Source organism: Tupaia chinensis, unplaced genomic scaffold (genome assembly GCF_000334495.1).
Source record: "Tupaia chinensis unplaced genomic scaffold, TupChi_1.0 Scaffold000086_1, whole genome shotgun sequence".
NCBI lineage: Eukaryota > Metazoa > Chordata > Mammalia > Scandentia > Tupaiidae > Tupaia > Tupaia belangeri.
The window spans coordinates 1,623,711-1,641,282 of NW_006159548.1; the positions used below are offsets into that span (position 1 = coordinate 1,623,711).

The 17,572-nt window shown below is 39.0% G+C and overlaps 1 protein-coding gene across 3 annotated transcripts in view; it reads left to right on the plus strand.

The window, feature by feature from the left end:
- Positions 1–17,572, plus strand: part of SLC4A4 (solute carrier family 4 member 4) — a 493,683-nt gene that overhangs the window by 455,814 nt on the left and 20,297 nt on the right. For all 3 annotated transcript variants that reach the window (XM_006142902.2, XM_014585732.2, XM_027769728.1), the window contains 2 exons: positions 4,713–4,891; positions 6,170–6,242. In XM_006142902.2, coding sequence (XP_006142964.2) covers positions 4,713–4,891; positions 6,170–6,242 — 252 coding nt within the window. The remainder of the gene's footprint in view (positions 1–4,712; positions 4,892–6,169; positions 6,243–17,572) is intronic.

The following is a 17,572-nucleotide window of genomic DNA, read 5'->3' on the forward strand; positions in this document are numbered from 1 at the left end:
ATTTTACCTCCTAGGGCTCAGCAGAGTGCCACTGAATGAATTCACTCATTTATTTCCCAAACACATATCTGGAGTGTCTACTTTGCACTATGTAGGTGCCGAGTTTCAGTGGTGAACAAAACACATGTTGTCCCTCTCCTCATAGAGCTTCTAGTCTATGAAGGAGAGAGGTTGAACTCAAATAATTATCCAACACGTGACATTGCAAATGTGGCTGGTGCTGTGATGGAGAGGCAATGGTGTGTTAAGAAGGTCTGACCCAGTCCAGGATTGCAAAGAATTCCCTGAGGTGGTGGCACTTACCATGAGATCTAAATATAAGTAAGAATTAGCTAAATGAAGGTAGACAGAATATTCTAGGCAGACAAAGAAATTACTGTGTGCATGTGGTCTTTCAAAAGGAGATAACCTGGTGAGAATAAATGATTGAAACAGTCCCATGTGGCTGCAGTGAGAAAGAGGGAACTGAGGCTGGAGAGACAAGTACGAGGCAGATCAGGGAGGGCCTTTAGCTAGTGTCTTTGATTTTCTCTTCCTCTTAAGAACATGTAGGTATTTTATCCTAGCTGTGAAGGTGCAGGCACTAAGGTACTGCTGTGTGATACTGAAGCCATATGAGGGGCCCAGGTTCAGATCCTGGGTTAACCTGAACATATCTAGTGTACCTTCATGTGTCTATGGTTTTGACTGGCTGGGAAGCTGGGGGATGGATCATGATGTAAGGAGATCCTGTCTAGGAAACTCACTTTCCCTTCAATCAATTGATCAATCAGTCAATTGATCAACAAATAAATAAATAAATGTCAAGAAGTTTGAACATGGCTGAGGGGAAGGAAGACCCTTTGGAGGGCATAATGTCAAAGGGTACAGAGTAAGTGTGTAAAATTATTTTATCCTTGAACACTTATTTATTTTACATACTTACACGTAGTTATCTTTATGTTTTATTATAAAAATCCTCATTCTACCCTCTTAAATATTATTTTTGCTAGTCTTTGGGATATCCAACTCAAATTTGTTTTAGTTTACATAGATCAAGAAAGTACCTTAATGGTTCGAAAAAGCATCCATAACTTTCCCTGTAACAGCTATTCCTTTGACCTGTGATCTGACCACTGTGGACATCCTGAGGCTATTACAGTTTATTTGGTGACAGTATTTGGGGACACTGTCCACTATGTTGATACCTCTAGTATAGATTTGAGTTACTTAGTATTTTGTTTTGTTTTTGTTAGTTGTTGTTGTTGTTGTTGTTGTTTTTGCCATAGGGCATATGCATTAGCCAGAGAGGGATGGTGAGAGGGAAAGTGAGAAATCAATCCCCCTGGGGCATGGTCATGCTGCAGTCCCTTCTCTTTCATTCTCCTCCTGGGATTTAGCCACACACACACATGCACCCAGTGCAGTTTTCAAGCTTCCAGGTCTAAGACTTGAACTCCAATTGGCCATGTGGGAGTTGACCACCGTCACCACTCCACCACCTGCTGGCCCCATGACTTAGTCTTTATAAGCTTGAAAACTATGTGACATTCCTGCAGTTATCCTCCTCACCCCCAAATGGTTTACTTTTCTACCAATTAATAAATAAAACTTTTACTTTTTTTGGTATAGAAAATTAGGAGTTGATAGATGCCAGACAGGAAAATGTATATATGTTCCTAGTCATACTGTTTTAAAATACACCTTTATTGAGAATTGAGTTCATGTCATGAGTGTCATACACTCTGCAAAGGTATTCAGAATACAGAGAAAACAAAAACAAAAACCACAGCCCAGATCCTCATGTTACAATCTAATGGCAAAGATAAATACATACAATTTGAAAGTAGTGTTAAGAGTTCTGTAATAGAAGAAAGCATGAAATGATGAACAGGAGAATACAAAGGAAGAGATCTAATCTGCTTGACTCATCTATGTTTTTGAAGCTGAGGCAGGAAAAATTACCAGCAAAGGTGAAAGCTTATTTAAGTCTCAAGAATAAATATGGTTGAACCAAGAAAATTAAAAGAGAGGAAATTATGCTAGAAAAAGAAGAGGTGGTTGCACATGATTGACAGTGGCTCTGGCCTAGGACCCAAGCAGGGCACAGATGTGAACAGAGGCCAAAGTATAAATGTCCTATAGTAAGGTCATAAGACAGAGAGAAGGCAGGAAGGAGCCAATCCTGTAGGAACCATCATAAACTGTAACCAGCGTTCAACCACTTCTTGCTATCTCCAATGCCTCCACTGTGCTTCTGCCCATCACAGTGTCTTACAAGGGTTATGGCCAAAGCCTCCTCACTCGTTTTACTGTCCTCAACTCTGTTCAATTTATTCCTAGCACAACAGACAGAATGTTGACAGCATAAGTAAACTGTGTCCTTCCTCTATTTAAAACCCTCCAATGGTTTCTCATTTTATTTAATGTATAAGCCCAAGTTTATTTTACTTATTGCTTTTTAAATTTAATATATTTTATTTTATTTTCATTTCTTTTATACATTCAATCACTATACATCACTTAGCTTGGAAGGTGAATTTTCCAGCATGAATACACTTCATACCAGTCTAGTTGGGGATACTATACATGTTCATCAACAGATAATTCATTTATTTCTATTTAAGATACTGTATATATTTTTATGTTGTTTATTGTTGTCTCCCTCAGAAGAAAGGAAACTCTGAAGGGCAGGAACTCTGGTCTGTTTAATTCACAGATGTCAGTAGCACCTAGGATATGCCTGGTACTAAACTGTCAGTCACTAATTTTTGAAAGAATGAATGACTATTACCCTAGATATGAGAGGTCTTCCAAAAAACCATGAAAAATACATATTATGAAAAAACCATACATGTGTTTCAGAAATGTTTTACACCAAACTAAACTCATACTTTAATTTTATTTTTCTAATTTTTAAAAATATTAAAGCCAAAGGATGCATGCGCTTGCCAGAGGGAGACAGAGAGAGAAAGAGAAAAAGGTAGAATGTACCTTCAATAGGGTGCAGTCATGCCACACTCCCTTTTCTTCCGTTCCCCATCCTTTTGGGATTTGGAGCATGCATACACATGTACCCAGCATATTTTTTAAGTTGTTGGGGCCAGGATTCAAACCATGGTTGGCCTTGTGGAATCTGGCTCCTTTAACTACTAGGCTATGGGGCCAACCTTCCACAAAGTTTTTAAAGTCTTCTCATATATCAGGTGATTCACCTCATTAATTTTTAGTGAACTAGTGTATTGCAGCACATTCCCTTATTTTACCCTACTCTTGATTCAACTGGTTTTTTTTTTTTATGAACTGCTTTATGAATATAGATTTTCCTCTTTGACTCCCAAGTAGACTTTTGTTCTTAGCTAAACCCAGACTAAGTTAATACATGCTTCTCTTTCTTGTGTCAGCTCCCTGTGCCTGTGATGAGGTCTCTGGGAACATGATTAGACCCATGTGTGTGAGCCAAGGGTGAAATCTTGGCATTTCAGTGAGAGGCGAGTAGTGCTCTGATGAACTGAAACAGGATCTGAACAATAACAGCCACTGGGTTCTTAGTGTAACTCTCATCCTCACTCTGTACAGCCAGCCTCTCCCTTCCCTGGGATTGGTCACACTCTGGTGCTTGGTACTGCTGCTTCCATGCTGTGAAAATGGACTGCTCTATTTTCTCAGGCTCCATAGGGTATTAAGCATTTGATTTCTTCATAAATAGAGCAGAGAAATATAACCATAGAATAACACTGTGGACACATTTAACAATATTTATTTAGTGAGTAAAAGAGTTAGACCTTGGGTTACATGGTCTGCACTTCCAGTTAGTCAGTGTTATCATGACCACGGGTGATGTTGAAATCAGCGTGTTCTGATTCAGGGGGTGTTAATTATCTTAATGATGACATGTAATAAGTTGTTAAACACTTTTTTCATATACTGTGAAGGAACTGTTAAAAATTGGTCTTCTACATACCTTCCAAGGGTTGCTTTGAATCCTGAGTCTACATATGCTGAATACCGTCTGGTTGAACAGTGTACTACTAAACATGGTCAAGCAGAGAGGGCAGAGTGCCTGATTTTAAGCTGCTTATTATGCTTTCATTAATAACACCCAATAATTCCACTACTGCCACTGTCACCATGTATTGAGCGCCTACTGCGTAACAGCTCCTACCACTTAAGTTGCTACTATAAGATGTTTTGTCTCAGTTAATTCAGTGAATGGTCCCAGTAACACCTTTTTTTCTTTGGTAGTAGTTTTTGCCTTAGGGTACATGTGCTCACCATAGAGAGAAACACAGGCAGTGAGAGGGAAAGTGAGAAATCACCTCTCCCCAGGGGGTTAATTACACCACAATCCGTTCTCCCAGGATCTTGAGCACACACGCACATGTGCCCAGCCTGAGTTTCAAGCCACTGAGTCTGGGACTCCAATCATAGTCAACCATGTGGAAGTCCAGCTATGGAACTGCAATGCCATCCGCTGGCCTCTGGTCCTAATCACTCCATAAAGTGGACATACATTTTCATAATTCTGATTCCAAATTTGGAGAACAGTAAAGAAAGAATAAGTGAAGCTGTGACTTAAATCTTAGTGAAACATTTATTCACAGTCAAAGTACAGAAGGTGTCTACAATAAACAAGTCCTGTTTGTTTTGGTAACTGTAATTTCCATCTGGAAGTAGGACTAGATAGCAAATATTAGTATGTTCTCACATGGCTTTGTTTTCTCTCTTCTCAGAAAGGAGCTGGGTATCACTTGGATCTTTTCTGGGTGGCTATCCTCATGGTGGTATGCTCTTTCATGGCTCTTCCGTGGTACGTGGCTGCTACCGTCATCTCCATTGCTCACATCGACAGTTTGAAGATGGAAACAGAGACTTCCGCACCCGGAGAACAGCCGAAGTTTCTAGGAGTGAGGTGTGTTAACTCAGAGGAAACTGCTTCTACACGACACATTGTACACACATCTTTGTGTCTGACATAGAAATGGGCATGTTGAGGGGAGATAAGGCTGATTAATTTATTTCTGTATTTTTCCGTTTCTGAAAGAACTAAATTTCCATAGGAGAGTGTTCAATACTGTTTTAGTTCACTTTTTATGATATTTATATTTATATATTTTTATCTATAGGTGATTTTTGTGATTGACTTTATCACAATCATATTTAGACCCTAAAACTCTTGAGTCTGCTTAAGATTTTAAGACCCTATGAAGAGGGACCAGCAGTTAGCGTCATAGCTATGTCGCTGGACTCCCACGTAGTCGACTGCGGTTCGCGTCCCGGACCCGGTGGCTTAAAACTCACGCCGGGCATGTGTGCGTGCGTGCCCAAGATCCTGAGAGGAGAATGGAGAAGAAGGGATTGCGGCGTGACCATCCCCCCTGGGGGGTGATTTCTCGCTTTCTGTCTCTGAATCCCTGTCTGTCTGACGAGCGCACGCGCCCTATAGCAAAAACCTCTCCAAAAACAAAAAACAAAAAACAAAAAAAGACCCTATGAAGAGAAAAGTGTTTCTGTTTTTCAATTCATTTTTTGTCCTCATAAGCACTGAGAAACTTTGACTTCTGGCTGCTAAATTTGAGTAATTTTTGTAGCAAACTCTGCACATAAGTGCTTGGGTGGCTAGTTCACACGGCAGAGCCATCGTTTCTCACGCTGTAACAGAGGGTGATTCTTTCTTAGGGCGTGGGGGAGGGTGTATTGGATGGGAATCATATTTGTTAAAAAGTACTTTTGTTGTTGTAGATTCGGAAATTAGACGGATGGGATTTATTGCACTCATGAAAGTTCCCTGAGCTGTTTGTTAATGAGAATGTGGGACAATGTAATATCTGTCTCCTATGAAAGAAGGTGTAACAACAGGACAAGTTGTTTAAAAAATAAGAGCTTCAGTGAGGCCAGTCATTGGTCCTTTTGGTCCATCGAGTGATTTTTCTTTCTTGATTCTAAAAAGAGCAAACGATTTTAGCACGGATCACTCTTTCATGAATGTAAAACGCGTTACAGTAGTTTTAAGCGTTGAAGTTATACCGAGTTATGTACTGTCCTTAAAGTATGAATTATATGATATCAAGACTTTGGTGTTTTAGCCAAGCATTGATTCAATCAATGTACAGTTGTGTTGGGAGGTGAGAGATAGGAGCATCTTTATGAAAACAAAAGGTAGATTGGTAATCTTTTGATTTGGTTTCAGGGAACAAAGAGTCACCGGAACTCTTGTGTTTATTCTGACTGGTCTGTCAGTCTTTATGGCTCCCATCTTGAAGGTAAATATGTGAAACATTTGCCTTTTCCTCTTTCTCAGAACACTGACAGATAATTGGACATATGAAGATTTCCTTAGGAAATATTTACAATATTCTCATCAGTTCTATAACACCGAAACAAGGGTCATATAGAGACAGGATTTTTTTAAAGAGGTTTTTGCCTCAGGGCATGTACACTCAGAGAGAGAGAGAGAGAGAGAGAGAGAGAGAGAGAGAGAATGGGAATCACTCATCAGAGGAAATGGCCATACCACAAGCCCTTATCCTCCATTCTTTTCCTGGGATCTTTAGTACTCACGCATATGCACCCAGTGTGAGTCACCAGGTCTGGGACTCGAACTGTGGGAGTCCAGTGATGTAACTGCTACACTATGCTGGCCCCCTAGAGACAGGATTTTTAAAAAAACTTTTGTTTGAGGGACCAGCAGTTAGCATAATTGCTAAGTCACTGGACTCCCATGTAGAAGATCGTGGTTCGAGTCCTGGACCCAGTGGCTTAAACTCATGCTGGGCGCGTTTGCGTGTGTGCCCAAGATCCCAAGAGGAGAATGGAGGAGAAGGGATTACGGCATGGCCATCCCCCCGGGGGGTGATTTCTCGCTTTCTGTCTCTCTGTCACTCTCTGGCTTTCTGGCGAGCACACGTGCCCTATAGCAAAAAACTCAAAAAAACAAAAAAACAAAAAACAAAAAATACCTTTTGTTTGATTTTCTTTTCACTTTATCCTTCCTATTATTATTATTATCATTGCAGTTATTATGTGACCAAACCATATGAAATTACCAGTATTCAAGCTTTCTGACCCATGACTTTCTGATTGATCTTTTTCCTCCTATATCATTTACTCTCTTTGTTTTCCTATTCATTCTATTTCCATCATCTTCATTTATTTGTACTCAAATCTTTCCCCCTCCTCCCAATAGACTCCTGGATAATGTACTGATTGAGGATGATCATTTTGGAATTTTTCTCCTATTTTTTTTTAAGAATTATTTAATTTTATTTATTGTTATTTTTTAATTTGACCAGAGAGAGACAGAGATAGAAAGGGAAAGTGAGGACACAAGCTGCCAGGTCTGGGACTCGAACTATAGCCAGCCATGTGGGAGTCTAGCGCCTTAATCACCACACTACCTTCCAGCCCGTGTCTTATTTTTTATTATTACTGTTTCTACTTTCTTTGAAACAGAGGGCTTAATAGTCCACAAAGAGAAATGAACATAAAATTGCTGATTGATAGTTAGAAAATTTTCAAAGCAAACTTTTGAACAAAAAACCACATATACTACATTATTTACAAAAGTAGGAATCAATATATAGGTTTGATTGATGGAGTGGATATCTGCCTGGGTACATAAATATAAGAGCACTTCATAAAGTTCATAGAATATGTGCATTATAAAAAAATATAGGGCCAGCCAATAGTGTGGTGTTTAAGTGGACTGGATCCAATGAGGCCAACTGCATAGCTCAAGTCCCAGACCTGGCAACCTGAAAAACACACTGGACACATGTGTATGCATGCCCCCAAATCCTGAGAGGTGGCTGGAGGAGGAGACTGTGATGAGACCAACACCTGGGGGTGCCTTCTCACTTTCTCTCTCTGTCTCTCTGTCTCTCTCTGTCAAGTGCATGTGCTCTATAGCAAATTAAAAAACATCATCAGCAACAAAAAGAACACAATGTGTATGGACTTCAAAATATTTGTGCACCACAGTAAACTCATACTTTAGTTCTATTTTTCTATGACTTTTTCGAAGTACTGTCATGTAAACTGTATGTGAAAGCCTACTTAGAAGCAGAAATAATACCAAAGAAGAAGGTTAGCATATGTGTGTGTGTGTGTGTGTGTGTGTGTGTGTGTGTACGTATACATACATACCTGTCCATGAAGCATCCAAGTTTCTTTCTGTGAAAATTGGGAAAAAAATGGCCATTTTTGTTCTATTTTCTTCTATATAAGCAGTGCTAACCAATTACTGAGCTTTGGCCCAGTGTCAAAATCACCCATAGAACTAATAGGTATAAATGACTGTTTACAAAGTCCTTTCCAACTTTGTCTTAAATTTTTAATTATTTATTAATTATTTAAATATTATTAACGTCAGAAGGTATGTGTACTTGCCAGATAAAGAGAGAGGGAGAAGGAGAGGAAGAAAGCACCCCTACAGGTCATGTTCACACTGCCATCCCTTGCCTATTTCTTCATCCTGTGGGGATTTGGGGCACACATGCATGCACCTGGTATATTTCTCAAGCTGAAATTTAAACTGCAATGAGCCATGCAGGATATTTGCTCTCTTAACCACTAGCCCATGGGGTCTGCCCTGAAGGTTTCATTTTTAAACCATTCAAATTTCTAAAGTTTTATTAAATACTGAAGTTCTCATTTTTAAACCATTTAAATTTCTAAAGTTTTTTAAAATACTCACTTAATGAACAAGAAATGGAGCAGTACAGTCTTCTAGAGAATTTGAACAATATAGAAATACAAACAGTACCAAAACTAAAAGTCTTCTGTTTCTCTCTAATTATCCAGTGTTGGATGATTTTGAGGAAATCCATGATGAATTTGAGGAAAGTAGATCAGAAATCAGATGAATTTTTGGGAAGTAGACCTATAATCTTCACATCTAGATAAGACTAATTTTGCCATCGGGAAGTTTAAACCAGTGCATACTTTGTTCACAAAATACTTGATAACCAGTTGAAATGTTTAATTATTTGTCTTTTATTCTTAGTTTCCACACTGTCAGTGAACTGGTTTAATTAATTTCTGACTGATTTTATGTAGAAATATGTACCTCATGTAACACTTGGGGAATTAAGATAAAAAATTACCTCAGATAAGTCCTTTCTAGTTATGTACAGAGGATCTTAAAATTTAGTGCAGGAGCCAGCAGGTGGTGTAGTGGTTTAGGTGCTGGACTCTCACATGGCTGGCTCTCTTCGACTAGTGGCTTAAAAATCACACTGGGCTCATGTGTGCACGTGCCCAAAATGTCGAGAGGAGAAGTGGGAAGAAGGGATTATGGTCTCTGCCATCACCCCCAGGGGGTGGTTTCTCACTTTCCCTCTCTCTCAATCTGTCTCTCTTTTCTAGCAACCACACATACCCTATGACAAAAACAAACAAACAAACAAAAACAAAAAAAAGCAAACCAACAAAACACACACACAGACACACACACATACACGCAAAACAGAAAAAACGAAAATTTGAGTATAGAGTGGACTAGCCCATGGCTGGCTGGTTAAGGCAGCTGGATGTCATATGGCCCATGGTGTGGTTTGCATCCTGGACTTGGCAGCTTGAGAAACATGTCAGGTGCAGGCACATGTGTGTCACAGTCCTAAAACAATGGAGAAACAGAGGAGAAGGGAGTGCGATGTGACTTCCCCAACAGGGGAGTGCTTCCTCACTCCCTCCTGCCCCCCATGAGCACACATGACTTGTGAAAATTAAAAAAAAAAAAAAAAAGTGTACAGAGCTTATGTTTTCTATGGAGAGGGAATGCTCTTGTCACCTTAGCTAGTACAAAGCAAGTTACCTGGTAGGCTCGAAGGTGTAGTGAGTTTCACAGCATTAAATCTGCTGCCAAACTGCTTTGGAAAAGCCTGTCGACTGTTTAGCCTCACCAGCAAGGTGAAGTCATCTGGTAAGATCATGTTCAGAGTTCATTGAAGGCAGTTATAACCCCATATTGGGGGAGGCTCTGGTAAAAGGAATTTTCTCGAGTTCTCTGAAGGAGGGCTACTCACCAGAGCTGAAATTTAAACTGCAATGAGCCATGTAGGATATTTACTCCCTTAACCACTAGCCCACAGGGTTATAATCATTATTATTATTATATGCAGCTAAGTTTCTCATTCGGACTCCCCTAGTGCTTAGTCACTAGTGAGGGATAAATGGATAGAAATATTCTCACCAGTTCAAATTTACTTATCACCCCCTCAATTTAAAAAAAAATTGACATTCCATCTTTTCATTAATACAGTATAGAATCCTAATTCAAAAATGTCAGTTTTTAAAAAGAATTATTTATTTAATTTTATTTATCATTATTATTATTATTATTAAATTTGCTACAGGGCACGCATGCTCACCAGAGGGAGACAGAGAGGAAGTGAGAAAGCAAGCTGCCGGGTCTGGGACTGGAACCACTCTTAGCCATGTCAGAGTCCAGCATCTTAACCACCATGCCACCTGCTGGCCCCAGTCAGATGTTTTTCAAAGTGCATGCAGGACAACAAACTGACTTTAATCCTGGAGAGTCTGTTAGTTGAATAATCAAATATGATGCCAGCGGGACACAGAGAACAGATACTGTATAAACTACTATTTTTAGAAAGAGATTCAAGTCTTACTTTTTCAGCAACACCTTTTCCTTTTTGCTCACCTCGTACCTAAAACAGGGTTACTGAAGAGTTAAAGCTGAAAGTTCTCTTGGTCTTTGCAATGATTCCTTTTGCCTCTGTTATGGAAAACACCTTAGTATCTATAGGAACTGACTAGGACACGGAGAGAGGAAATGGAGCGCTGTTATGGGATCACAGAGCATGAGTTTGCTTTTCCTTTGACCTTCCTTAAGTAATCCAGGCTTTGGCTCACCCTCATTCAGCTGCTTGTGTCCATGATTGCAGCGATTTCAACCTGGCAACTTGGGGGTTAACCCGAAGAGTCATTGTAAAAATCAGTGAGAAATATGATCCAGCAAACTTTTTGTTCAGCAAGGTTTTGCCCAAAATGTGGGAAATAAAATTGTTTGGTTCAGATGGCTTCCAATATGTTGTGGGAAACCCAGATTTTAAAATAAGACTAAAATAATCGAGCATTGACAGCTGAAATTTCTTACTTCAGTACACATAGCCCTGGCTTCAGGAGTCTCGTCTCCTCATAAAGTCGGTGCATTTCAGACCCCGTGCCCTTCCTAGCCCTGCAGTGTGGCAATGTATGTGTGTTCATCACAGATCCCTCGGTAGCACATTTGAAAAGTCATTACAGGAAGAAGCAGCCGTTGAAGGGACAGTTGAACTAAAACCCAAGTTATGACGAAGTGCAAGTCAAGATTAACAATTAACCTCAGAACTCACAGAGAAGGCGGTGTCAGGGGTTACCTTGGAGGAGGTGACGTTTTTGTCCTTCATGTGATGTCTGTGTTTTTATAAAGAAAACACAGTTGGTGACAACTTCAGAGAATGGTTTTACGTAAGAGTCTGCCTTTGAAAGGTAGATCAAATGAATGGGATCAAGAGAAATGTGTGACTTTTACTTTTTAAAATGAAATGGCTCAATACCTCCCCGACCCACCACCGCACACCTCTTACAAATTTAATGGTCTCAGATGATCCCAGTAATTTTCTTTCACGCATTAAGCAGTATAGGTAGTTGTTCTCTCCCCCCACCCACCCCCACCCACCGCCTACTTAGGCAAGCTTACTTTGAACCCAAAGTTTATGACCTCTGTTTTGATCTCTTTGCTGAAATCTGTCTTTTATGTGGAAGAATGTAAGGAATTATAGTGTACCAGCTTTAAGTTCACGAGGATACCCCTTGACCTTAGCCAGCCAGTCTGACATGCCTCAAAGCACTGGATCTTACTGCTGATTCAGTCTCGAGCTGTTGGGAAGCAAGAATAACTGGCTTCCCAGGCTGGTTAAACAGTTTAGATCTGTGTTTCTGCAGTGGACAACACTGCCTGTTAAGCTACTATTCTGTGTGGGGACACGAGGGAAGGCTAACGAGCAGCAAAAAGATGAAAGGCAGCTCTTTGAGCTTACTTTTTTTTTTTTCCTCTCTTTTTCTGGCAAGCCTAATGAAATAAAGATCAAGTAAAGTTCTCTGCTACTTCTGTGCCTTTGCTCAGATTGGTTTATCTTCAACATGAGAAGTGGCCAGAATGTGTCTTTAAGATTTTGCTTAGCGTTTTCAACGGTGAAAGATGGCCTTTCCTTTGTATTTGGCAAGTATAAGCTGAACTCTTACAACAGGCCACACCGTTTGCTCAGGACCGTGGAAACAAAGACACACGATCATGAGGAAGATGATTGCGATTATAGCTGTCATTTGTTCATCTTGGGATTGACTAAAGGACTCAGCACAGATTTTTAAAATTTAGTCCTCCAATGACACTTAGGAGAAAGATGTACATAGGGCCAGCCCCTGGCCTGGTGGTGAGGGTGGCTTGATCCCACATGACCAACTGTGTGGCTGAGTCCTGAATATGGTAGCTTGAAAAACACACTGGGCATGTGTGAGTGTGTGCACAAAATCCTGAGGGGAGGGAGGAATAGAAGAGAGGGGATTGCCATGTGACCGTGCCCCATGAGTGGTGCTTTCTTACTTTCTCTTTCTGTCTGTCTCTCTGTCTGTCTCTTCTCTCTGTCTGTCTCTCCAGTAAGTGCATATGTTCTCTGGCAAAAACAAAACAAATATTGTGGAAAAAATGCTAATAATTGTCCTTATTTTACAGATAAGGAAAATTACAAATAACTTTCCAGGTAGAGCCAAGATTTGAACTCAGGCAGATCTTACAACATAGCCAATCCTTATAGATTGCCACCTTTGAAATTAAAACACATTAGTTGCCCTCAACTCATTTACTTTCATTTCCCACGAGATGATCTTCACTAACTTCTTTGATCCAATTTTCTAATCCTCTTATGTGGAGAGAAATAAAGCATTTTCAAAAACTTCTTGTCATACTTCATTCGAATATTTTCAACAAGTAGGGACCAGTTTACAAGTCAGCAGTTTCCTCATTGGCTTAGATTCTCAAGGCTTAAGGAAATGAAGATATTGTGTTAATGGCATATTTCTGAAAAGAGTTGGGATAGCTGAAAGAGTAAGAGGGCAGATCCTAAATAAACCAGGGCTTCAAGGCTGACCTTTGCAGTCATCATTCTGGCCTGCCTCTCCTGGCCCCCACCATGGATGGACCAAAGGGAGTTAGTTGTGCTGGGAAATAGGAGGCTTCTCAGCTTGCCATCATGATAATGATGACCTCAATACCACATTTGTCATCTGTCAAGTATTATGAGCCACACCCCAAACTAGATATTTCCTTCTATGTAGTCTTACAGTCACTTTTTAGATGAGACTACTGAAATTAAGAGATGGTGATGGTTTTCATAGGGTTACACAGCTAGAAAAGCCAGAATTCAAACCCAGGTAGATGTGAATTTTGTGCTTGTGTTCTTAGTCAGGATATCTCATTCTGAGTTATAAAACACCCATGCATGTGCACACACACAAAATGACCATTATTATTATTATTATTAATATTATTATACTGGGAGGTCTCATTTCTGTTTTGAAGTCTATTAAAGGCAGCTATAATCTACTCTTGCTATTAAATTTACCTTTTTGTAGTTTTCTTTCTAGGGATATTCTAACACTATGAGAAAGTCAAAGGGAGGTAGAAGTGAAAAAATAAAACTATCAATACATTCACCTAAAGTTGGACATTTTTGTGACATAATATAAATATGTTAAAACGTACTTTGATTCATCTCAGTTTTATTATTCTACCTGGTTTTCAGATAAATCATTTATTTTTTATTTTTAATGTTTATTAAACATAGTATAATAATTATTTATAATTATGATTTTTGGCTTTCTGGGTATAATTGATTGTTTATATATACTTTTTTTACATAATTTTATCATTTGGAAATTTTTTATACTTTTTAAAAAGGATTTTATTTTATTTATTATTATTTAGAGATTTTTGCTGTAGGGTGCACGTGCTCACTGGAGAGACAGAAAGAGCAAAAAAAATCACTCATCAAGGGGGCTGTCTACTCCACAATCTCTTCTCCATTCTTCTCTGAATTTTGAGCATGAACACACATGTACCCGATGTGTGTTCAAGTCACCAGGTCCAAGACTCGAACCAATATTGGCCATATAGGAATCCAGTTCCTTAACTACTATACCATCAGATAAATCATTTATTTTTTATTTTTAATGTTTATTAAACATAGTATAATACTTATTTATAATTATGATTTTTGGCTTTCTGGGTATAATTGATTGTTTATATATACTTTTTTTACATAATTTTATCATTTGGAAATTTTTTATACTTTTTAAAAAGGATTTTATTTATTATTATTTAGAGATTTTTGCTGTAGGGTGCACGTGCTCACTGGAGAGACAGAAAGAGCAAAAAAAATCACTCATCAAGGGGGCTGTCTACTCCACAATCTCTTCTCCATTCTTCTCTGAATTTTGAGCATGAACACACATGTACCCGATGTGTGTTCAAGTCACCAGGTCCAAGACTCGAACCAATATTGGCCATATAGGAATCCAGTTCCTTAACTACTATACCACCTGCTAGCCCCCTTAACAATTCTTAATATGCCTATAAACCTGGTATACCTTGCGTGTTTGTTTTAATTTCTCCTGTTTTGCTTTGTAAAATGTCTGCCATTATGATTCATAGCATACTGGCTTAATTTAAGACTTTCTTACTTTGTTTTTTCTTTCTTTCTTTCTTTCTTTCTTTTTTTTTTTTTTTTTTTTTTGAGTTTTTCCTATAGGGTACATGTGCTCACCGGAGAGAAAGAGATAGCAGAAAAGCGTGTAAACACCCTCAGTGGGGTGGGGATTTTGGGCATGCACACTCACTTGGCATGTTTCCCAAACCACCATGCCCCCTGGCTGGTCCATGAGTTCCATCTTTTTAAAACAATTCTTCTTTCACTGACAAATTCTGGATTGATTCTATTGTGATACATTTTAAAATATTTTTTCAGGGGCCTCATGAACCAGATCTAATACAAAGGATCTCCTAACCCATTCATTCTGTCAAGTTTCACCAAGATTTTCACATTGGAAGATTTTTGTTGAGATGTTATCCTCTCATAAAAGAAATAATGAATTGTATCACTTTCAAGTTGGCAAAAAATCTACATACTAGCTTTCCTTATATGTACTATTTCCTTTCCAAAAAGAGAGTTTTTAAAATTTTTTGGCAAAACATTTTCATATCTAAAGCTGTTTTCCTACCCACACCCCATGCTGTTTTGTGTTAATGATTCCTTCCGATTTTAAGTTAAATTCGGTGATATCTATAATGACAAATTCAGAGAATGAACCTAAGTACCAAGGCACATCGTTCCTTTACTTTGACCTCAGAGCCACATTACACAAAATATTGGGTTGTTGGAAAAGTTAGGACTCCTTTTTGCATGGAAAAACAGAAAAACACATTGTGACTTTCCTGACGACCCAATATATATTATATTTTTGGAGAGATTTTTGCTATAGGGTACGTGCGCTCTCCAGAAAGACAGAGAGAGAGAGAGAGACAGAAAGTGAGAAATCGTCCCCTGGGGGGATTGCCACACTGCAATCCCTTCTCCATTCTCCTCTCTGGATCCTGGGCACACATGTACACATGCCTGGATTGAGTTTAAGCCATCAGGTCTGGGACTCGAACTGCAGTCGACTACATGAGAATCTAGCAATATAGTCATTACGCTCACTGCTGGTCCCCTGACAACCCAATATTTAGCTAAGCTTAGACGAGAGGTGGGGATAAGGCTGGGGATAGACCCTTTGTGTTACTTTTTTTCCAAGCTAGAGAAATGCTTTATTCAGATTTAAAAGTAACTACTGCGTGAATTCTAAGTAGTTTTCCATGAATAGACTGTACTTCTCTTTCTGTTTCAACCTTTCTTTTCTCCCTTCAGTCCCTCCCATATCGAAAATGAAATGACAAGAAAGAAATCCTTGTATATTAAGGAAGAATGGAAATGTTTAAAAATTACAAAAGTCAGGGCCAACAGGTGGCCTGATGGTTAAGGTGCTGGACTCCGATCCCACATGGCTGACCACAGTTCGAGTCCTGGACCTGGCGGCTTCTTTCTCACTTTCCCTTTCTCTGTCTCTTTCTGGTCAAATTAGGAAATAATAATAATAATTCAAAGCTATAAAATGGTCTGGTTTTTAACTTTGTTTTTATTTTTAATTTTTTGGGGGTAACTTTATACAGAGGAATTCCCAGAAATAGATACACACACATTCTAAAAGAAATACAGGCATATGTCAGAACACAAATGGCTTGAACGTGATGTGCTCACCTCTTTGTGGTGAAGGTTGGGTATTACAACACATTGGCTTCCCCACCAGGAACACAGGAACACTACCCCTCCCTCCCACTACAAGAGTTTATGTCATTTATTTTCTGAGCTAAAAATCAAAATTAGCTATGATGAAATCGTTAATATTTTTAGAAGAAACATTTATTGTTTTATGCAAATAGGTATGTGTATGACATATAAATTTTGTCATTCCCTTGGCAAGCCAATAATGACCAGAGATAGTCATAATGAATTTTACAGTCTGTTGATACTAGTTGTCTAACAGTGGGCAGAGGGTCTCAGGTACAGAATTGTTTTAGGCAGTCTTGAAGAGGGGCTGATAGGAAGGGTGTTTCCCTGAATACATGTGGTAGTTCTTTAAAAATTACTCTAAAGCCATAGAATGTTTTCTGGTTACAATAGCCTCCTTTATGTGGATTTGGTAAGATTCGCCTTCATTGACTTGTGGCTTTAGTATTTTAGCTTTGAGAAGCCCTGAAATGACTTGAACCTCTTTTTTAAATCCAGTTTTGTTTCCCAGACAGGAGACTTCACAGAAACAGAATCATCTTTGATTTGCTAGGGACAATTTAAAGGTCTGGGAATAGATAAAACTTAGAAACATCACACTGGAACTTTTCATTGTTAAAACACTTTGTATTAATCTAAAATATTTTGGCTACTCAGTGCATTAAAATGTGTTCATTTCATTTTAAAAGCTGTCTATTAATCTATGTGTGCGATTAATTGCTTCCAGATGTTTTGTGCTCCTTTCAAGTAGAGTTCTCTTTAGTTAGTCCTCTTAGTATTCCTAAGAAGAAAGGATATATTCATTTGAGGTTTATTTTATAGGAAGAGATATTAAGAAAAAAAAAAATCAACATTCTCTTGTGAAAGGAACTTGGTCCCAAGAGGGAGACAACCCTCTACCTCTCTTTCTACCTCATAGTTCACGGAAGCATCTGGTTTATGTAGTCGTTCCTTTTAAAAAAAAGTGTATTATTTATTTATGAGTTTTTTGCCATAGGGTGCATGTGCTTGCTGGAGAGACAAAGGGAGACAGAAAGAGGGAAAGTGAGAAATCACCTCAGGGGTGATGACTACGCCACATCCCTTCTCCTCCATTCTCCTCTTGAGACTTTGAATATGCACACGCACCTGGTGTCATTTTAAGCCCTAGATCTGGGGCTTGAACTGTGGTCAACCATGTGGGAGTTCAACACCTTAACTACCATGCC